Source organism: Microtus ochrogaster, unplaced genomic scaffold, assembly GCF_000317375.1.
Source record: "Microtus ochrogaster isolate Prairie Vole_2 unplaced genomic scaffold, MicOch1.0 UNK56, whole genome shotgun sequence".
NCBI classification, from domain to species: Eukaryota; Metazoa; Chordata; class Mammalia; order Rodentia; family Cricetidae; genus Microtus; species Microtus ochrogaster.
This window is the reverse complement of record NW_004949154.1, coordinates 204245-225618: the sequence shown is the minus strand read 5'-3', so window position 1 is coordinate 225618 and position 21374 is coordinate 204245. Positions and strand designations below refer to the sequence as shown.

The 21374-nt window shown below is 47.2% G+C and overlaps 1 protein-coding gene across 2 annotated transcripts in view; it reads left to right on the top strand.

Moving 5' to 3' along the window:
- The window catches only part of Incenp (inner centromere protein), a 30732-nt gene extending 12473 nt beyond the window's left edge, over window positions 1-18259 (top strand). The window contains exons 5-19 of one of the 2 annotated variants that reach the window (XM_026777333.1): window positions 2521-2572; window positions 3634-3703; window positions 3824-3896; window positions 4845-4896; window positions 5307-5421; window positions 5493-5627; window positions 6099-6110; window positions 9268-9377; window positions 9450-9570; window positions 9929-10048; window positions 11141-11325; window positions 12479-12557; window positions 12716-12820; window positions 13937-14087; window positions 15344-18259. In XM_026777333.1, coding sequence (XP_026633134.1) covers window positions 2521-2572; window positions 3634-3703; window positions 3824-3896; window positions 4845-4896; window positions 5307-5421; window positions 5493-5627; window positions 6099-6110; window positions 9268-9377; window positions 9450-9570; window positions 9929-10048; window positions 11141-11325; window positions 12479-12557; window positions 12716-12820; window positions 13937-14087; window positions 15344-15558 — 1595 coding nt within the window. In that variant the 3' untranslated portion in view covers window positions 15559-18259. The remainder of the gene's footprint in view (window positions 1-2520; window positions 2573-3633; window positions 3704-3823; window positions 3897-4844; window positions 4897-5306; window positions 5422-5492; window positions 5628-6098; window positions 6111-9267; window positions 9378-9449; window positions 9571-9928; window positions 10049-11140; window positions 11326-12478; window positions 12558-12715; window positions 12821-13936; window positions 14088-15343) is intronic. The other variant, XM_005369614.3, reaches the window with a different exon arrangement.
- The last annotated feature ends 3115 nt before the right edge of the window (window positions 18260-21374 follow it).

The following is a 21374-nucleotide window of genomic DNA, read 5'->3' as shown; positions in this document are numbered from 1 at the left end:
AATTAGCTGTTTCACACCCAGTGTGTAAGCCAAAAGGGCATCCTCACAGGTGTGCCTATTCTTGGAGATACCAGCTTCAGATTCATCAGCACTAGCAGCTACAATCAGGACAGCACAACCATCCTGAGATATGTCTGTACTGATGTTATTGATAAAATCTCTGTATCCTAGGTCTTCAGTGATAGTCACAAAATGTTTGCTGATAAAATTTCCACAGGGAGATGTGGTGTGATGCTCATGCCATGCTCATGCTTTTAGTTTCTCTAAGACCTGGGCTTTCTTGAAAGAGCTGCTTTCTATCTGAGCAGCCTCCTTTTCATCTTTTCAGTGATTAGTTTGTCAGTTCCACCACATTTGTAGATGACCAGCAGTGGGGGACTTGCCTGAGTCTGCACATGCAATGGTGACACTGTTGATGTGAGTCTTTCCCTTTCCCATTTTTGTTTCAACTTGGTTTTCATAACAGTAAACCTGTAACTCTTAAGCATTCCCTTTTGCTCTTCCCCTCCAGTCTTCCCTGCTCAGATGGGCTTCTGGGTTCTGTCTACTCCCAGCCCAGTAATCCTCTTCCTTCTTGAGATAGAGGGAAGATGGCAAAAGAGGCAAGGACCAGAATGTGGCGTCACTCAGCTCCCAGGTGACCTTGGGTACACCTCTTTTCTTAATCTCGGTTTCCTGTCTGAAATGGTCATGACATTTGCCTTGAATGTAGTTGGAGAGCTCATCTTAGTGCTTGGATAACTCATTTAGAAAAGTTAACCCTGGCCTATATTACTGAAACTCAAAGGGTGAGAAAGGGCAAAGCCGAGGCTTCCTGGTGCTTTTCTGATGCCAGGCTCTGAGGTGGACTGGATAGGCAACTCAGGTGTTATGTTGCCTGGGTTCTCCCTAAGGCAGTTTTTGATACACTTGCAGCAGGGGAGTGGGGAAGGAAGAAGGCACAAAAATGAGCCTGGCAGGAAAGGGTGCTTTGGGAGTCTCTAGAGTCTAGTGGTGGAGCTCAGAGGACTTGAAGCCTCTTTTCCTCCTGATCTGGTGTGCGTTCTCCAGGAGGAAGCTTTCTGGCATCACTGGGCAGACAGGAACAACGGTCACTGCTACAGGGTTTCTAGAAAGTCCAGTTATATAGGTCAGCGTTGTCATTCAGACTTCATGGCTACTTTTTTTTAATTGGTGGGTAGCTCCTCCTCAGTCCTTAGGCCAGTTGCCTGGGCCTCTTTTGGCATGCAGGGGTGTCTTTGTGCTGTGAAATAGTTATGTGTGCACTTAGGTGTTTTCTGGCCTTTTTACCCCCCTCTCCCTACCCCCAGTCAAGGAACTTGAAGTTAGGAGAAAGGAGAAATTCTTGCTTCTTGTTGGTGCTTTGTTCTCTCTGAGCCCTGCCAGTTTGTTGCTCCAGTTTGTTACCTGTCTTCCCTGTTTCTCTTCAGCCTTGGGCACCACCTAGGTTCCTTGTCTCTTTAGTGTTGGTCTTACTTTCCTGATCCAGGAGCTGGCCTTTTTCTAGCCCCCCCCCCCCCCAAGCCTTTTTGCACTTTGTGGTTTTGGTGAGTGTTCTTCCTAGATCATTAACACCATCTCACTCTGTAGTCCAGATAGCCCTAGAATTTACTATAAAGCTCAGGCTGGCTTTAAACTTGTGGCAATCCCCCGTCCCAGCATTCTGAGTGCTGGGATTAAAGGTATATTTAATCATTCCTGTATTAATGCAGATTCTCCAAGGACATTCCCGAAACTGGGCGTTGCTTTACTGTGTATGATAGGATGAGAGTTGGTGCTGAAGCCTTGATGGGTGCTAAGCTTCAGCATTTTCTCCTTGGTTCCGTTGCTATGGTGCTGTTTGGGCTAATGCTAAATATAGTAAGAAGGAAAATACACTTTAGTGCATTGGTGAAAATAGTAAGACCTGTGGATGTCCCCAAAGGGCTTCAAGTATTTCCAGAAGTTGGAGAATATGCTTTGAAAACCTCTGCCTTCCTACTCCTCTGCGTCCTCCCCTTTGGTCTTCAGTTCAGGTGTCCTCATCTAGGCTTCAGCATCCTTGATTTGATTGTTGCACATACCGTAGTTTACTGTCTAAGATGGTCTGATACTGGTAGGAAGACCAGACAGTGGCCTTGTCGATTTTCCTTACCATTGCCTTCAGCCTCCAGCCCAGGCTCAGAACCCAGTACGTAGTAAGCACCTGATGACTAGCTGTCTCTTGAGAGACTATCTGTTGAGAGAATAAACTGCGTATGTTGGGGCCCATTGTTATGTCAGACACCCCTCTTTCCAAGATACTTCTAGCCTCGTTAAGAGGAGGAAGTATGCCTTCTAGGCAAGTGACATAAAGCTAAGAGCTGCATTGCGGTTGTAGGATGAATGAGGGTGAGACCTGGGCACAGTGAGGTCTATGTGTCTATGAAAGGAGCAATGATCATGCCCTTGTCAAAACTTCCTGGACTACTTGGCCTGGTTCCTGACTGTTTTCCGATGGCACCTTTTGTTTTGCTTTTTTTTCCCCCATTTCTCCTTCAGGTCACAGTTACCTAGAGAGGCTCCTGAATGTTGAAGTGCCTCAGAAAGTTAGGTAAGTTCCATGCCAGGGCCTCCCACAAGGGTGGTCAGGGCACATCGTGGGGTGGGTGGAGGTGACCACCAGGTGGAAATTTTTACTGAGGCTAAGCCTTCCCTCCTTATCCATGGCACTACCAACAGCCCCATGTTCCCTTAGCCTGGTCCCTCTGTAACCAGGCAGCAAACAATATGACTGGCAGGTCTCTAGGCAACATTCAATCAGTATCACTTGTCAGCTCTGACTCATGAGTTTCATGGCTGTAAATGAGGTATAACAACCATTTAAAATGAGGTGTGGTGGAGTGGGGTAGTTGGGGCTCAGGGGTGCTTCCTGCCCTGGGTTAGACCTAGATTACTTGGGGCAAGGACACTGGCTTCTCAGGAGTCGTGGTCTGCTATCCTGAGCTAACCCTTCCTTATTTTGGGGCAGAGAGGGTCAGTGCTTGGGATGAAGAAATGGGGTCTGGGCATACCTTTGGCTTCCCTGGCCCTCGGGTGAGTAGTGAGCAGGCCTCAAAAGAGAGGGGACTTTTCTGGGCCCCATAGACTGAGACGGACCTGGGTAAAGTATTTCTGTGCTCTGCATCAGTTAGCTCACAGTTGTAGAGCCTTCCATCCATGCCCAGTCTGCCCTGCTGCAGTGGAGAGTAGAGGAGTGTGGTAGAACAAGACTGTTCATCTGATGGCTGGGACTTGCAAGGAGAAAGGGAGGAAAGGATCCCTAATAAGCTGAAACCCTCCAGCTAGGTCCCACCTGTCAAAGTGTCCACTGTATCCTAGTAGCTCTGTACTGGGACCAAAGCCTTTAGTACACAGGTCTTTGGGGGACAGTGAAGATCCAAACTATAGCAAGTTCCCATCCCAAATGAGATCTCTGATAGGTTGATATCAAACAAGATTCAGAAACTGACATCACTCTCTACTCAGCAAGCCACTGGGGATGGCTGCTGTCTTCCTATCTAGCCTAAACTGTTGCTTTGTGGTCCAGGACTGGTCATCTAATATTGGTCCTAACTTGAGGAATTAGAAAAGGCTTGGATGTAGAGTTCTCACAGTGCTCTGCTTTGCTTTCAGCCTGGAGCAGGAGTCCACCAAGGAGGCTGAGTCTGAGGAGGCAGTTCCTCCTCCTGAGGAGGAGCCAGAGGTAAGGCTACAGGCCAGAGGCGGGTAGGACTTGAGCCCTCCAGGTCTGAATCTATGTGCCACAGCTATCCTGAGCCTCAGGATCCACGTGGGCTTCTTCAAGACTTGGTTCTTCCTGTAGGTCTCCAAAAACAGTGACTATACCTCGAAACTTGTGACCACTGACCAGGCAACAGACATTGAAGAGCAGCAAGGTGAGTTAGCCTGGCCCTGTCTCTTGGGGTACAGAGCCCCATTTTCTGATCTGATAGGCCAAAGATAAATTAAACCTGAAGAGGCCATAATCTTATGGCTGGAGCTGCTGCTGGGTGTCACATGAGTAACTTTAGCTGGGTGGTTAGGAAGCAGAGAGAAATGCCTGAATAAGGTGAAGGAGCCACATCCAGGTCATGAGGCCTACTCCAGGGGATTCCTGAAGAACTGCAGGCTGGGTCTGAATGCTTACCTGGCATTCGGGTTTCTAACTTTTCTAGTACAAAAAGGGTAGGGTTACTTGTGGGCTTTGGGAATTGGTCAGGAGCCCCGCCTGGCTTCCCAGGCTACTGGTAGTTTCCTGGAGTCTGGCTCCTGTTTCTCTGTGGAGGGTGATTTCCCTGGTGTAAAGAAATGGCAGCGGTAAGGTTTTGAGCAAAACATCCTCTTTGTGAATGGGTCAAGGATAGTTGTGCCAGCTTGAAAGCTCCCAGGACTGCTGCAAAGATGCTTTGGAGTAAAGGGTACTTCCTTTTGGTGTGAAATAGAATGTACTGTGCCCTGTATGATGCCTCCATGAAAGGAACCTTCCTCCTCCTGTCATGATGGTACCAACTGAAGGCAGGAGAGGCGTGTTTGTCATGAGGCTTCTGCACATAGTTTTTTGTGGTAGAGGGAGTGGCATGTAGATTGAGGCTTCGGTGGTATTGTCCTGCCATTTGTGTCACAGTTGCCAAGTATTAGGGCTGGAGGACCTGACTTGAGAGCCAGTATTCTGGGCTCAAGGCTAGTTACTGCTAAGATTAGTGTTTCTGCCATTGCCCCCCTGAGGTTGCCAGGAGGGGGCCTTGCTCCTCCTGTAACTCTTGGTGCTGAATCCCTTCCCTAAAATTGGCATGAATACTCCACTGGCATCCATACAACCTCAACTGAAATTGCTTTCTCCACAGAATCCAAGCTTGACCAAACAGATGGACACAGAGAACCACCTCCGAGTGCCAGGTTTGCATCTGGGAAGGGGTATGCCGGCAGCTCTGGTCTGAGGCTTCCAGAAGGCCTTGAACCAAGCTGGGGTTCTTATGTAGGAGGGTAGGTATGTTGCCAGGCATTCTACTTCTTGTCTGGTATCATAACTCAGTTCTCTGACTAAACAGAGGAGGAAGCTTGATGCTGTAGATGCTGGCTTAGGAATGGGTGATTGTGTCCTTCTGCGTGCTTCTGGCTCTGTGACCTTTGACTGGCCACCTATATTTTTCTGAGAGAGCAGCAAAGGGCCAGTCTACAGTCTCTTCCAGTCCAGAGTTCTGTGGCTTGAGCCCAGATTTGTTTGTAAAGGATGATCTTTATGAAATGTAGCAGGGCCATGAGGTGGGTTCTCAGGTCTTCTTTATGATGTGTCCTGTCTGTGGCAGGAGGAAACGCAGCTATAAGCAGGCAATGAGTGAACCAGACGAGGAGCATCTGGAGGATGAGGAGCTGCAACCCCCGCAGAACAAGACCCCTTCCCCACCTTGTCCAGCCAACAAGGTAAGCAGGTTCTTGCCCTTACTTGGTGTCTGCCCTGCCTGCTCTGTGCTTATTCTGGCTCTGGTCTGCAGGTGGTACGGCCACTCCGGACCTTCTTGCACACAGTGCAGAAGAACCAGATGCTCATGACCCCTACTTTGGCTTCCCGCAGCAGTGTCATGAAGTCCTTCATTAAACGCAACACTCCCCTCCGTGTGGACCCTAAGGTAAGGGAGCCCGTCCCTTGGCTGTGCTTTGCTGGAACTGGGCAGTGTGGTTGAAGGCTCTCTTAGTTTGCTGGAGGTAGTGTGTGGGCCTGGTCATATGGAGACCTGACACTGATCACAGGACAGTTAAGGCCTCTGTGGCCAGGGGTCGCCTCAATACTATGGTGCTGTTTGGGCCTTATGGACCCTGGACTCAGAGGCTCAACCACTTGGTGAACCCTAGGCTGGAAAGTGGGAGGATTGGCTTAGCAGACCTAATGCTGGCCATCATGTCCACAAACCAGTGGTGGGAGTGACTTGGAGGAACAGGTGAAGACACCTTGATTGTTGGGAGGGAGAGCTGGGTGGGATAAGGTACCAGAGTGTTGTGAAAGGCCCTGAGTAGACCCACTGCCACAGATAGGTGTGTGGCCTGCCCTGTAGGACATCCCTTGGCATTAACTCTTGGTGTTTTCTGTTTCCTCTCCACAGTGCAGCTTTGTTGTAAGTAAAGTATTTTCCTGCCCCTTAACAGAGCTACACCTAGTTCTTAACTATGTCCATGTCACTGTGTAGCTGACAGTCCCCGTGGAAGCGCTAACATGGCAAGTGGGAGTGTTAGGGAGACAGATGTGCATGTGAGGGCACTGGAGTCACCAGGGTAACTGGTGGGATCCAACTGTTCTGGGACTCTGTAGAGATATCCCTCTGCCCTTAACCTGATACAGGGAGAACAAGGGTGGGGTGTGACCTACAGTGTTTATCCAGGCCACAGCTAAAAGTGCTTCTCACAGCCATCTTCTTCCTCATCCCCAGCACTAGGGCCTGAGGATCGGAAAAAAGAACAGACATGTCTCTGCTTCACAGAGCCACTGAGATTTATTGGTCATAGACCTGAGCAGTAACCCTGATGGGATATGTGATGGAGTAAAATTGGTAGCTATAAACTGAGACTGGGTTCAGCTATGCAGGTTACAGTGTAGCTGTTGTCAGTGGCACCTGGAAACTTGACCAAAGAAGCTGTTCTTTTTCTAGACACCTCAGAGCTGGGCCAAGCTGGGCTTGGTCACTTGCTGTGAACAAGAGCTTTAGGGGCAGCCCACAGTTCTGTTCCCTGTGTCTTGTGATTGCTGTGTAGACCAGTGTTGTAAGAGAGAGGGCCTGCTTTTGGTTCCAGCCACCTGGCTTGCTTGCCCCCGAAATAATCACACAGAAACTGTATGAATTTAAACACTGCTTGGCCATTTGCTTTAGCCTCTTAATGGCTAACTCTCACATCTTGATTTAACCCATTTTTAATAATCTGTATATCACCATGATGTCGTGGCTTACCAGGAAAGATTCAGCTTGTCTGCTCTATGGCGGTTCTCTGACTCTGCTTTCTTCCTCCCCGCATTCAGTTCTTTGTACTCCATCTACCTAAGTTCTGCCCTATCAAAAGGCCAAGGTAGTTTCTTTATTTAACCAATAAAAGCAACACATAGACAGAAGTACCTCCTACACCAGACCAGTTATTTCTTAGCTTCTGTTTAAAGAATTGAAGATGCACACACATACAGATAATGTGGGTTTTTTTTTAATTGAGAAAAGGAAAAAAAAAAACAAGTTTCCACCTCCTCCCAGCCTCCCATTTCCCTCCCCCTCCTCCCATAATGTGGGTTTTTAAAAAAATTATTTTGTGTGTGTGTGTGTGTGTGTGTGTGTGTGTGTGTGTGTGTGTGTATACACATGTATGTGTACATGCAAGCACACGCTATGGGACATGTTTGGAAGGAGGTTAGAGGAAGTTAGAGGATAGTGTTTTTTGAGTCTGTTCTCTTTTTGTCATGTGGAGTTCTGGGGTCAAAGTAAGATTGTCAGTCTTGGTGGCAGGTGCTTCTGCCCTTCTCAGAGGTCCAGTATTTAAAAGTGAAAGTACAGGGTAGATACACTACAAGGGAAGAACAGGCCGAGTGGGTCCAGGAGAAAGGGGAGCTGGTTGCTAGGAGTAGGGTGTAGGTGGTTTTCTGCTCTAGTAAACTTTTGATTGACAGATGGAAACTGACCTATGCAGGTGTGGTTTGTACATCTCTTAATTTTCATAATATGTAAGCCCAGTAGTACATAGGTATATGATGTTAATAAGGTTTTTTTTGCCCTCCTAAAAATTCATGCTGAGGACACAGGCTGCTTTATTATGTGTACAATCTAAAACTGGTTTGGCTCACTTCCTTCTAGTTTTCTCCAATGATCTAGAGTGCATTTGACCACAAACTACAAACGGAATTGCTAGGGAGGAGAAGAGTGGTTCCCATTTTTCTTCCTGAGTCTGGGTAGTTGGAGAACCGGGGTCTGCTAACAGTCACCCATTTCTTCCTTGTGATTCCCCAAAGATCAGTGCTTTTCAGGCTCTTCTATACCCAGCTTGGTTTCTGTGGCTCCTAGTGTTCCTCTTTCTTTCCATTTCGCTCTTAAATATTTTTTGTTTAAATAAAAAAGTCACAGTATGGAATTTGGAGGAAGGTATGTTTCTATGAATTCTAATGTGGTCTATAATGAGGGATATAGGTCACGTCCGTTACCCACAGAAAGTTCTTAGCCTCCCCTTCACACCCACACCCTCCTCATCCTCTAATCTCAGCAGCCACACACTCCTTCTTTGTCACTAGGAATATTTTTGGAGGATGTCATGTGATTTGTGTTGAGTCATATGCTACCACCCTTGCTGGTTAGACACTGTTCTTCCAGATAAGGTTGTGAACCTATCTAAATTGTTGCATTTGAAATAAGTTTTTTGTAAACACCACATATTTGGCTTTTTTTTTTAAAAATTAGGCAGTGTCTTTTATTACACACACACACATATACGCGCAGTTTTACATGTGTGAGTATTTTATGTGCATGGATGTCTGTGCACCATGCACCACTTGCATGCTTTATACCCAGGAAGGCCAGAAAGGGCATCAGGTTCTCTGGAACTAGAGTTAGAGATGCTTGTGAGCCACCTTGTTGGTGCTGGAAAGTACTAGTCTGCTCCTTGGTCAGGGAGTTTGGAGCCCTTCCCCACCCTTGCTGTTGCAAATGGCTATGACTTCCTGGATGTGCCTGGCAGGTGACACCAGCACTGATCTCTTCAGCTAGCTAGCTCTTAATGTTGTTTTAACAATTATTAACCCAGGCCTATCACACGAAGTCTGGAAACTAAAAAGACATAGCACCCTTGATCTAGCTCACTAGGTGGCATGGTGTTTTTGAAGGGTGGTGCATGTGTGCACTCCTAGCAAGCATTGGAAGTCACAGTGCTGATAAGTAACTCTTCTTCATCCTGCCCTCCCACATAGAACATCTGCAGACACTTTGTGAGTGCCCTTCCTTTGTATTCTTAGTCTTTAGTCTTTTTTTTTTTTAAAGCTGTTTATATAATTCTAATCAACACACATCTAATTTGGGGCTGCTTTTTGTGTTGCTTACAAGTTGGGTTTTTGAGAGGCATTCAGGTCCACCTGGAAAGAGAAACTGAATGTCTGTGCTTGCCTAGGGTGGGCGCAGGGTACACTGGGGCATCACTTCCCGAGAAGCATCTGCTGCTGTGTGTGACTGAGAACTGATGCACGCTGCCAGACAACCTTTAGGGTTGGTGGGTGTCCTCATTCACATCCCAGTACCCGCCCTGCCCTCTCAGGAGAAAGAGCGCCAGCGTCTGGAGAGCCTGCGGCGCAAGGAGGAGGCTGAGCAGCTGCGCAGACAGAAGGTGGAGGAGGAAAAGCGACGGCGACTGGAGGAGCTGAAGCTGTAAGTGTCCCCACTTCCAGCCCAGCTTGCCCCAGCCTAGGCAGACTCTCCTTAACTGTGCTGTGCCCACAGGAAGCGTGAAGAGCGCCTCCGCAAGGTGCTGCAGGCCCGTGAGCGGGTGGAGCAGATGAAGGAGGAAAAGAAGAAGCAGATTGAACAGAAGTTTGCTCAGATTGATGAGAAGACAGAGAGGGTGAGTCTGGGCTGATGGGCAGGTGGGTGATGCCTGCTGGGGCCCAAGCACTGAAGGGTGGGACTAGACTCCTCCCCAAGTCATCCACTGGGTGACCTGTGTACCCCTGCTTTCTGTCACATGGGCTCTGGAGTCTCTTCTGAGGCAAGTTAAATGCTGTAAGTCTGACCTAAGTTTTCCAGCAGCTCTTTGTGAGTGGGCAGTCTTGGGCAGGTATGACTTCTTGTGCCTTTTCCCTGGGCTTGAGCAGCAAGCAGGATTTGTAGTAGAACTGGGGTGCTTATCACAGAGCCCTGAGTCCCACTCTGTATTCTGAGTGAGGGGCTGCTCCAGAGAGCAATGTGAGTGGATTCTGCAGGCTAAGGAGGAGCGGCTGGCAGAGAAGGCCAAGAAGAAGGCAGCTGCCAAGAAGATGGAGGAAGTAGAGGCACGCCGGAAGCAGGAGGAGGAGGCGCGCAGGCTCAGGTGGCTCCAACAGGTGTGATTACAGGTGGGGCCAGGGAGGAAGTGGGGTAAGACAGGCTCTGATGCTGACATGCCATGAACACTGACTGGACACACCCATCCTGTAGAGTAGATCATGCTGGACTACCTGCTGACTTGAGGGTTGGGTGGTGGTGACTTTTTCTAGACACTTTTTCTCGACACCAAAGTTTGGAGATTAAATACGTGCATCTGGTATTAGGCCTCACCTCACAATTGCTATTTCTTAGGTTACTCAAGTAACAGCAATCTTGCTGATGTGGTTGTAGTTGAGAGCGAACTTCACTAATGTATATGAAGTATTACATGCCTGGAATATGCTGAATGTCCTGCAAGCGGTGGCATTTACCCTCCATCCTTGGGCCTTAGCCTTGGAAGAGTAGGGTCTGGCTCTTCCTGGGAACTGGCAGTCTTTTTTTTTTTTTTTTTTTTTTTTTTTTTGGTTTTTCGAGACAGGGTGTCTCTGTGGTTTTGGAGCCTGCCCTGGAACTAGCTCTTGTAGACCAGGCTGGTCTCGAACTCATAGAGATCCGCCTGCCTCTGCCTCCCAAGTGCTGGGATTAAAGGCGTGCGCCACCACCGCCCAGCTGGGAACTGGCAGTCTTACTACTTTAGGGAACAAATGTCCATCATTGGGAAGTCCTAGTACTAATCTGTATGGTTTATTTATGCTGTGATAGACATTTCTTAAGTGAGGGGCAGGTGTTGTGCTTTTCCTGTTTTACAGATGGGAAACTGACTGTAGGGTCCGATGACTTGCCCATTGTACGCAGATGGCTTGCCCATTGTACGCAGATGGCTTGCCCATTGTACGCAGATGGCTTGCCCATTGTACGCAGATGGCTTGCCCATTGTACGCAGTTAGCTCCAGGCTCCACTCTTGCTTGTTAGTTGTGCTGCAGCAGCTGCCAGATGCCTTTCAGTCTGGCCATGACTTCAAAAATCACGGAGTCTGGTGACTCAGTCCTAGCTGCTGTCATGGTAGTGGCTAGTGCCTTAGGAGCCCTGGCTGTGGGTCTTGGCTGGCTTCTCCCTGTGGGCCCAAGCCGGTTTGAGTGTCCTGCACTTCAATGCATTGCCAACTCAGGAGGAAGAGGAGCGGCGGCATCAAGAGATGCTACAGCGGAAGAGGGAAGAGGAGCAGGAGCAGCGCAAGGCAGCTGAAGCCAGGCGGCTGGCGGAGCAGCGTGAGCAGGAGCGGCAGCTGGCGGAGCAAGAGCGGCGGAGGGAGCAGGAACGCAAGAGGGAGCAGGAGTGTCTTCAGGCCAAGAGGTGAGGCCGCCCACTGGCCATTTACTACTATCCCATATGAGGAGTGAGAGGCAGCAGGGCCATTGCTTCTTGGCGGTTCTCATCTTCTCTTGAAGGTTGGCAGGCTTGCCCCTGGCTTCAAAACCAAATGCCTATAGCTGGTGGACCACCAAATAGGGTGTGTGCCAGCTGTGGACGATTCAAGGGGCAACAGCTAGGGGTCACACCTTCTTTTATTCTGCTTCCACCAAATGTGCTAACTGCTTTGGTGTCTTTCTCAGTAGATACAGTAGGGTGGAAGACTCTCAGGACAGACTAGCACTTCTCTCTAGAGCTGCCACTGGCATCATAGGCATGAGGGATGTTTGTAGTGAAGTACAGGACATGGAGCATCTTCAGCTCTGGCCCCTGTGCTTCTCTGTGGTGGTGGTAACCCAGTGAGGTGTTCTCCTCCTTGGCATTTATTACGATTGTGCCCACATGTATGTGTAGATCTACAGGCTAAGCAACTGTTTCCTCTCCTCAACTCCTGAGAAACTGTCTTTGTGGTGGGTATAGGCTTTATGAAGAAGTGAGGACCTCAGCTGGAGGGCTGGAAGCTCATGGCAGTATAAGGGACATATAGATCGACACAAAAGCATCCCTGCTTGGAGATAAGGGGTTGGTGAGGGTCCTATTAGGTTTGAGGGGTGATGGGGTTTTGTGGTTGGTATCTCTAAGCTGCATGCTCTGCAGGCTTTCTTATTTAATCCTTACATGAAGCTCTTACGGCATAGAAACTACCAGCTTTATGGAGGAAACTGGTTTGAGAGGGAGGCTCAGTGACTTGTTTGAGGTCAACTCCTGAGTGTGGAGGTGACCCCTCCTTGCTGTGGGTGGTGCCGAGTGCTCTGTTGTCCCGTGTGGTTGTTGTGACAAGGCTGGAGTAAGGGTGTCACCATTGGTTAAAAGGAAGGGTCAGGCTCGGGGTCTGCACCTGCCTGCAAGCGTGGGGCTGCATGTTTTAGACTCAAGTCAGGCTCAGAATCCTGCCTCTGGAGAGAGTCTAGCTGCTGGCTCTAAGCTGGTGTCCATTTCTAGTGTTCCCTTCTCTAAAGGCATGGCCATCAAGCCTCGCTTCCGGAGCAGGGCTGGGGTCCCATGACTGCCCTGACAGATTCTTGGTGGTTCTCAGGGAGATGCAGGAGAGAGAGAAAGCCCTGCGGCTACAGAAGGAACGACTTCAGAGGGAACTGGAGGAGAAGAAGAAGAAGGTAGGGTGCTGGAGTGTGGGCTCCCTGTGGTTGAGAGAATTGGGAAGCCTGTGCTAGACTCTTCACGCAGACTTGGCAGTCCTGCCTTGTCACATGGGGTGACAGTGTGGCGAGAGGAGGGGGGAGTCACACGCACCTTGTTGTTGGCCGGGTCCCAGGAAGAACAGCAGCGCCTGGCTGAGCAACGACTGAAGGAAGAGCAGGCAAAGAAAGCCAAGGAGGCGGCAGCCAGCAAGGCCCTGAACGTGACTGTGGATGTGCAGGTGAGGCCTGTGCCTGCACTGGGAGGTGTTCTACCCCATTCTCCGTCTGCTTACGAGCTCAGGCTGTGTTAGAGCCTGAAGAAAGGACAAGTCACTTACTAGTCTTTTTTTTTTTTCTCTCCTTTTTTTTTTTTTTTTTTTTTTTTTTTTTTGTGGTGGCAGGGTCTGTCTCTGTAACCCAGACTGGCCTTAAGTTTCTTTTGTTTTTTGTTGTTGTTGTTTTGTTCTTTGAGGCAGGGTTTCTCTGTAGCTTTGGAGCCTGTCCTGGAACTTACTCTGTAGACCAAGCTGGCCTCGAACTCACAGAGATCTGCCTGACTCTGCCTTCTGACTGCTAGGATTAAGTGTGAGCCACCACCACCTGGCCTGGCCTCAAATTGTAATCCTTTCACAGATGTTAATCTCTGACCTCTCAGTTCCAGGTATTACAGGCATGTCGGCCTAACCTTACTTCTGTTTTTGCTGTTTTTCATAATGCATAGGTTTTTGATATTATAAAACTAGAATTTTTGGTTTTTCGAGGCAGGGTTTCTCTGTGTAGATTTGGTGCCTGTCCTGGAACCCGCTCTTATATAGACCAGTCTGGCCTTGAACTCACTGGGATTAAAGGCGTGTGCTACCACTGCCCGGCTAGACTGTTATTTTAAAAACAACAACAAAAACAGCTTTTTTTGAGACAGGGCCTTGCTATGTATGTAGCTCTGAGATCTGCTGTCTCTGCCTTCCAAGTGCACTATCATACCTACCCTAGACATCTGTCTTACATATAAATTTCTTTCTTTTGATGGCTATGTCCCACTTAATCATACTGGGATTTGACAAGCTCCTGTTGATGAATGAGTATTTAAATTGTTTAGAAAATAGATTATCACTGCCACAAAGTCAAGATGTAGAATTTAGTTAAAGGAATGGAGGGCAAGCTGAAGTCATGGTGTGTCTTGTATCTCTGAGCGGGAGGGCAAGTGAAGAAAATTGGGCATGGTACAAAGTGATGTGTGTTGCTTGGCTTGTTCAAATGATGATGTTGAGAAATAGGTGGAGATGATTAGTGTCCTCATCCTCCGGGAATGCAGCAGAGGGGAGTAATGGCCATGCTGATTATTTTTTTTTCTCCAGTCTCCTGTTTGTACCTCATATCAAATGACTCCACAGGGACCCAAATCCCACCCCAAGATCAGCACAGATAACTATGGAATGGACCTAAATAGTGATGACTCCACGGATGATGAGGCTCATCCCCGGAAGCCCATCCCTTCCTGGGCCAAAGGTGAGCAGATCTCTGAGCTCCTGAAGAGGCTTGGGCTGCCTTCCTCGTCTTTGTGGCATGTGGAAGTGGTGGCTTAGCTGCTAGTGGCTTATGGCATTGACCTGAGAGGCTTGTGTTGGCCTTTGAGCATGTACCTAGAGGTAGGAGGAATACTCTGGCTGAAGGCTCATCTGAGGATATAGGATGAAGGAGTTGAGTTCTTTACTCTTTCTTGATGATTGTTGCTATGTGACGTAGACTTGAGTCCCCTTGTCAGAGTCTGGCCCAGCAGGGCTTTTGAGGCTTGGACCCCAGTAAGCACCCATGGGTGAGCATAGTACTGAGGGTGTAGCAGGGTTTGGTTGGAATGCTAAGACTAAGAAAGGTCATGAGAAGGGGTATGTACTAGAGCAGGATTTGTCCTGAGTCTCAAGGTCTCAGATTTATATAGGGGTGTGATACTGTCTCTGGCCTGGATGTGAGACCCTGCTAGGCTGCTTTTAGGACTGGTGAACTGGAGGTTAGCACAGGGTACTGACCTCAGAATAAGGTTCCTCAAATCCCACAGTGGGTCAGCACTTTTATTACTTTCATTACTCTGACCTTGTTTGAACTCCATAGTAACTAGAATCTTACTTTTCCAAGCTATTCAAGCAGGGGCCAGTAAGACTAAAAGTTGCCTGATTGTAGTTGTTGTTGGATTACTTAGGTTCTGTATCGGTGAAGAGGGCATAGTATTAAGACCCAACTGAGATGATTATTGAGGGTGAAATAATGCAGGAATAGTACCTGGTGCGGAGCAAGCCCTGAGTGAGTTCCCTCATCATCCTCAAGGGTCCTCCTCAGCCTGGTTGGCAGGGCTGTGACTCCTGCAGCTCTGCTGCTTCAGCCTGTGTTCTTCCTTAGGTCTGTGAGGTTGGTGAGAGTAGCCAGGCAAGAAGACGTCATATCTGGAGACAGGCTTGTCTTCACACTTAGCTTTGCCATTCATTTGCCATGTGCCTTGGGCAAGTCTCCGCCTACAAAATGGGGAGAATAAACTATTGCCCAAGCCTACTCCCAGTGTGCTTTGTTTGGGCTCCGCTGCTAGAAGATGGAGATAAGAGCATAATTGGTGTCGGGAGGGGATGGGTAGGAGGAGGTCTCCAGGGGAGCAGGTAGAGTAGGGTCAGGGCATGCTGGTATGGACAGGGTGGCTGGACTCTGTAGGTAGGTGCAGGGATCAGGGATGCTCCCAGGGAACATCAGGCAGTGATCCAGGCCTCTGGTTTCCTCAGGCACCCAGCTCAGCCAGGCCATCATCCACCAGTACTACCATCCCCCGAACCTTCCAGAGCTCTTCGGAATCATTCTCCCACTGGACTTGGAGGACATCTTTAAGAAGAGCAAACCCCGCTACCACAAGCGCACTAGCTCTGCTGCTTGGAACTCGCCACCCCTGAAAGCCACCAGGGTCGCAAGCAGCCTGGCCTATAGCCTGAAGAAGCCATGAGGCAAATCCTCAGCCCTCCTGGCAGTACTGGGCCTAAGCATGTCTGTCTGTCTGTCTGTCTGTCTGTCTGTTTCTGTGTTGGGATGGTGCTCTTCTGTCTGTTCATGCCATTGCTTCTCTGCTTGTCAGGTGTTCCCAACCCTGATTGGAGAATGGGCTTGACGGGTGAGTGGGGAAGAACCAGATTCAGCACTGATTGGTCTGTAGGCAGTACTCTGTAAATAGATTGTTAAAATTCAGTTGACGTAGTTTTTAGTGTTTGTGAGGTAATTTAATAAAGTATACACCTTGAAGCTGCTGTGGCTATTGTGAAGATGACTAGGGGCTTCAGTGGGGTGTTGGTCTGCAGCAGTAATTCTTGGGCCTTCATCTGCAGTGCCTCAAGGTCACTGATGCCAGACAACCCCTGGAAAGCATGTCAGCATGTTGTCATAGGGCAGTTGAGCATGCTTCCCGTTTGTAAATGGAGCCTATTCCCTGAGAAAGCCCTGGCCTGTGACACAGCTCCTCTTATTTAGTCTTATGCTCTCAGCCTGACCACTCCTCTGGCTCTGCCATGCTTGCAGCATGGGGAGTGGAAGGACTTGAGGAAGTCCTACTGGGATTTGATCAGGGAAGGACTGCCCTTCAAGATGACCCTAGGACCTGTGCTTACAAGCAGGGGCAGATTTCACCACAAAAGCACCAGCCACTAAGTAAGTGCTTAGCTGAGTGCAGGTGGCCCTAGTCTTGATAGCTCCTAACTGATGCTGTTTCCCTAGAACTGGGGTCAGCCACGTGGAGCAGGCAGACAGGCCAAATCAACCCACAGTTGCCTTGAACATGCCAGTAGGAAGGCCCATGTGTTTTCCCATTACCTCCAGCTGCTCCACGCTAAGGGCAGTTAAATTATGCGGTCTGAGATGCTGACAAGCTTGTAGAAAACTGTTCAGAAGACCTTTGCCAATTGCTTCAGGTGAAAATAAAGACTAAATACAAAGGCTGTAGTGCTTTATACAGTGGTCCCGGTCTATAAGATCTTCCCCTGCAGAGTTCATTTACGGTTTGTTCATTAAAGTATGGTGCACACAGTACAGTTTATTCTGCGGATTCACACTGGTAACAGCTGAGTAAACTGCAGGACAGGTCTCTAAAACCACAAGGTCAAATTCACTTGTCAGCGCATTTATTCAGCACTTAGAAAATCAACAGGAAGACAGACAGTTATGCCGAATCTTCACCAGCATTGGTCTTGTCTGTATTTCTTTAGCCACCCTAATGACTATATGGAGATATTTCACTGTGGTTTTAATTTGCTGGCTGATGGTGAATATCATTTCAGATTCTTATTTACCACCTGGGTATCTTTTATTGGCAACAAGTCTGTTCAAGTCCTTTGTTTATGTTGTGTTGGTGCCCGATGTTAGCCTGGACTCTCAATTATTTCTTTTGATCAGACCCCAACATAAGTAAACTATCTCTCTGGACTGGTGTGGAGGTGCGGAAATAAAGATACAACTTACATGGTTTTATCAGGAGGGAGGTGTTTGGTTGTCCCTCATGAAGTCCTGAGTTTACATGCTGAAGAATTTTTCTCGTTTATTCTCCAAGCAGCTTTTATACCAAAACATAAACTGAGTGGGAAATACACCAGCATTCTGTCTCCTAGGTAACCAGGTGAATGGCTTTTTGTCACGTCCACATTTGCCTATCTGCTCTGTATGCTAGCTATCACGTAGGCTTAAATCAACATTTCTATCAGGCATCCTCCAAATTACAAAAAAGGAGCAACAACATCCTAACGTTTTGTTAGGTTGCCATGGCCTGTCTGCAGGGCTACCTGACCATCCTCAGGTGGGGCCTATGGCTTCAGAGCCTGGCTGCCACACCATATAGAAATATGGGCCTACAGTTTTGAAGTAGGATTTTTTACTGGGGAGTTTACGATACTTACATTGTAGGAATGCATTCTTTGTCAGATATGTTTTGTGCTGTTTCAATTGCAGCCCGCCTTTCACAGAGCATCCTTTCTAATTTGGGGACTATGGGTTGTGCCTTTCTTAAGTCATGTCTAAGAAATCGAAAGATTTCCTTCTGTGTTTCCTAAAATATTCCATGATTGACAGTGCATAAGGATTTACAATCATCTCCAGTTAACTTGTTAAACTATGGATGTCTGCCTTTGTATTTGAGCAAATGCCGTTGGATAAATTATAGCACCATTCACTGAAGAGACTCATTTTCCACTGCATTTCTTTGCATCTTTATTGGGGAGCACAGTGGCATGGGCCGGTGTGCAGACTGCTCAGGCTCCCCGAGGACCAGAACTTGTAGTACGTCTTAATCCAGTGCTTTAAGTCTTCCAGCTTTGCATTTCCTTTTCCGAATTAATTTTTACTTTTATTTTACGTTTTCCTGTAAACTTTAGAATCAGCCTATATGTATAAAACTTCTCAGTTTTGACTAGGATTTCATTGAATATATAGATAATTGGAGGGGAGCTTGGCACGCTTACAATATTTGTTGTCTGTGAACAGCTTATCTTTATACCCTTGGTTTCTTTCATCAGCATTTTGTGATCTCAGCATATACATCCTGTACATTTTCTGTTAAATATTTATTTTTGTGGAGTTACTGTAAATGTTACTGCTTTTCTGATTTTGGTTTATACTTGTTCATTGTTGGTATATAGAAATACAACTGCCTTTTGCGTGTTTGTCTTGTATTTTGTGATAGAACTACAAAAATACTTAGGGAAATTAATGGCACTATTTCTTCATGTTAGGGGTGAAGAAAGATCTACACGGCCTCAATTGCCACTTTAAGAAATTAGAAAAGGGGCTGGAAAGTTGACTTAGTGGTCAAGAGTGCTGACTACTCCAGAGGTCCTGGGTTCGATTCCTAGCACCTACCTGGTGGTTTATAACCTTAATTCTAGTTCCAGGGATTTGATTCCCTCTTCTGGTCTCCATAGGCACTGTACCCAGTGTGCTCAGCACAGATATACATGCAGGTAGAACACCCATACACATAAAATAAATAAAAGCAGCTAGACAAAGATGCATTTAAAGTGACAGCTCAGGTAGAGCAGAAATCAGTGATAGTAGAAAGAAAAAAAATAAAGCAAAAGCTTGTGATTTTTGAGAGGTTTAAGGAAATCTGTAAGCCTCTATGGAGACTCTGAAGGCGAAGGCACAGGTTCCCTTCTTAGAAAGATGGCATCAGGACACTTTTAGTAGGATTAAAGCGATCATAAACACCAGGTGTGTGCCAGTCGTCCCAGCCCTCAAGAGGCTGAGGCAGAAGGGGCTTCAGACTAAGCCTGGGCTACATGGTGACATTTTTGTCTCCAAATAAAACAACACCAAAAGCAGAGCAAAGAGTCTGTCTGGGCAACTTATAGATTCAGTTGAGTAAATGACAAATTTCTTGGGCATACAGATTTGTCTCCGTTCACTTAACAAATTGAACACCTAAGTAACCCATGAAAGAAACTGACTTTGTAGCTAATCTTTCACAAGGAGAACAAAGTGTGGGTAACCTGAGTGGCATTACATATTTTTCTAGAAAAATGAAGCTATAGCCCTACTGCCTTGCATCTATGAGGGCAGCAATGTGCTAATTCCAAGAAAAAGGAAAGTTGCATTAACTCCCAGTGAACATAAGTGTCTTGTTTGTTCCCCTTGTGGAGGTGGGAGTGGGCACAACAGCATTTTCTTATGTTGTTATTTGATCCTTTTGCTTCCAGCCTCCTGAGTGCTGATAGATGGGTGTGCACATTTAGGCTGGGCAACACAAGATTTGAAAAGTTTTAACAAATACTTATGACACAGGTTTTCTCCCATGGGCAGATAACAGACTAAAGGATTTTTCCTAGGGATGCAAGGTAGAGTTAATTCAAAAATCTGTGAATTCACCATGGAATTAGCACAGGAAGAAAGTCATAACCAAGTAGATAGAAGCTGAAAACTCAAATTGCATGCTAATAATTCATGATAAAATCTAAATAAAAATTAGATTTAAGGGTAATTTGTTTATGTATATAAAGCACTTTTAAAGCAAAAATCTAGCAAATTATACCCCACATGTATGTATGTATGTACACCCAACTAAGGATGCCAATATTTTAAACTATCTAATGGGTTTATAGCCAGGGCTGTAGGACAAAAAGAGGAAAGTGTAAGAATATTCTTCAAGGGTTAGGGTGTACCTCAGTGCTAGTGTGTGTACTTAGCATGTGTAGGGCTTTGGTTCAGTCCCCAGTACTGAAAACTTGAGATAATATAAAAAATTCAAAACATCTACTAAAAAGAGCTTGATCTTCCTGTCCAAACATCCCCATGTGCTGGGATCATAGGCCCTTGTCACTGTGACTTGGCAGATATTGTTTTCTTGGTGCTAGGGATCAAACCCAGGGTGCCTGCTTGCATGCTAGGCAAACATGTTACCACTGAGGTACATGTGTAGCCTGTATTTCCATGTTAACCGTGGAATCAGAAAAGGAAGTAAAAAGATAATATCTGGAAAATCTTAGGAATATACTTGTCAAAGAGTTTAAACTCAAACAATGAAAGATAAACACATTGTTGAGAAGACTAATGGGGGGGTGAGTAGATACTGTACTCATGGGTAGAAAAACTTAAGAAAATGTCAAGTTTCCACCCCCAAATGGCTCACCAAATTCAATATCTTTTTAAATGGTGGGGGCAAAGTTTATGAAAAACTTCAATTTTTTTTAAATTTTTTTATTTTTTATTTTTTTGGTTTTTTCGAGACAGGGTTTCTCTGTGGCTTTGGAGCCTGTCCTGGAACTTGCTCTGTAGACCAGGCTGGTCTCGAACTCACAGAGATCCGCCTGCCTCTGCCTCCCGAGTGCTGGGATTAAAGGCGTGCGCCACCATCGAATAATACCTTTCACAATTTCCACTTCCTCCCCTCCTCCCATTTCCCTTATGCTCCCCCACTCTTTCTCCCCTCCCCCTCCAGTCTTAAGAGAGGGCAAGGTACCCTGCCCTGTGGGAAGGCCAAGTCCCTCCCCACTCCATCCAGGCTTAGGAAGGTATGCATCCAAATAGACTAGGATCCCAAAAAGCCAGTGTATGCAGTAGAGACAAATCCCAGTGCCATTATCCTTGGCTTCTCAGCCCCCATTGTCAGCCACATTCAGAGAGTCCTGTTTGATCACATGCTCTGTTCAGTCCCAGTCCAGCTGGCTTTGGTGAGCTCCCATTAGCTCAGGCATACTGACTCAGTGGGTGGACCAACCAACCCCTCATGGTCCCGACTTGCTCATATTCTCCCTCCTTCTGCTCTTCAACTGGACCTTGGAATCTCAGTCCAGTGATCCAATGTGGGTCTCTGTCTCTATCTCCATCTGTCACAGGATGAAGATTCTATGGTGATTTTCAAGTCATCAGTCTGGCTAGGGACAAGGCCAATTCAGGCACCCTTTCCTCTACTGCCCAGGGTCCTATCTGAGGTCATCCCTGTGGACTCCAGGGCACCCCTCCAGAGCCAGGCCTCTTGCAAACCACCAAATGGCTCCCTCAATTAAGATATCTCCTTCCCTGCTCCCATATCCGTTCTTCCTCCATCTCAACCATACCACTCCCACAAGCTCTCCCCAACCCTACCCTTCTCCCTTCTCTCTCCCTGTACCCGCTACTCCCTACCCCACCCCCGCCCCCATGCTCCCAACTTTTGCCTGGCGGTTTTGTCTGCTTCCAATTTTCAGGAGGATCTATATATGTTTTTCTTTGGGTTCATCTTATTACTTAGCTTCTCTAGGATCAAGGACTATAGGCTCAATGTCCTTTGTTTATGACTTTTGGGTCTGG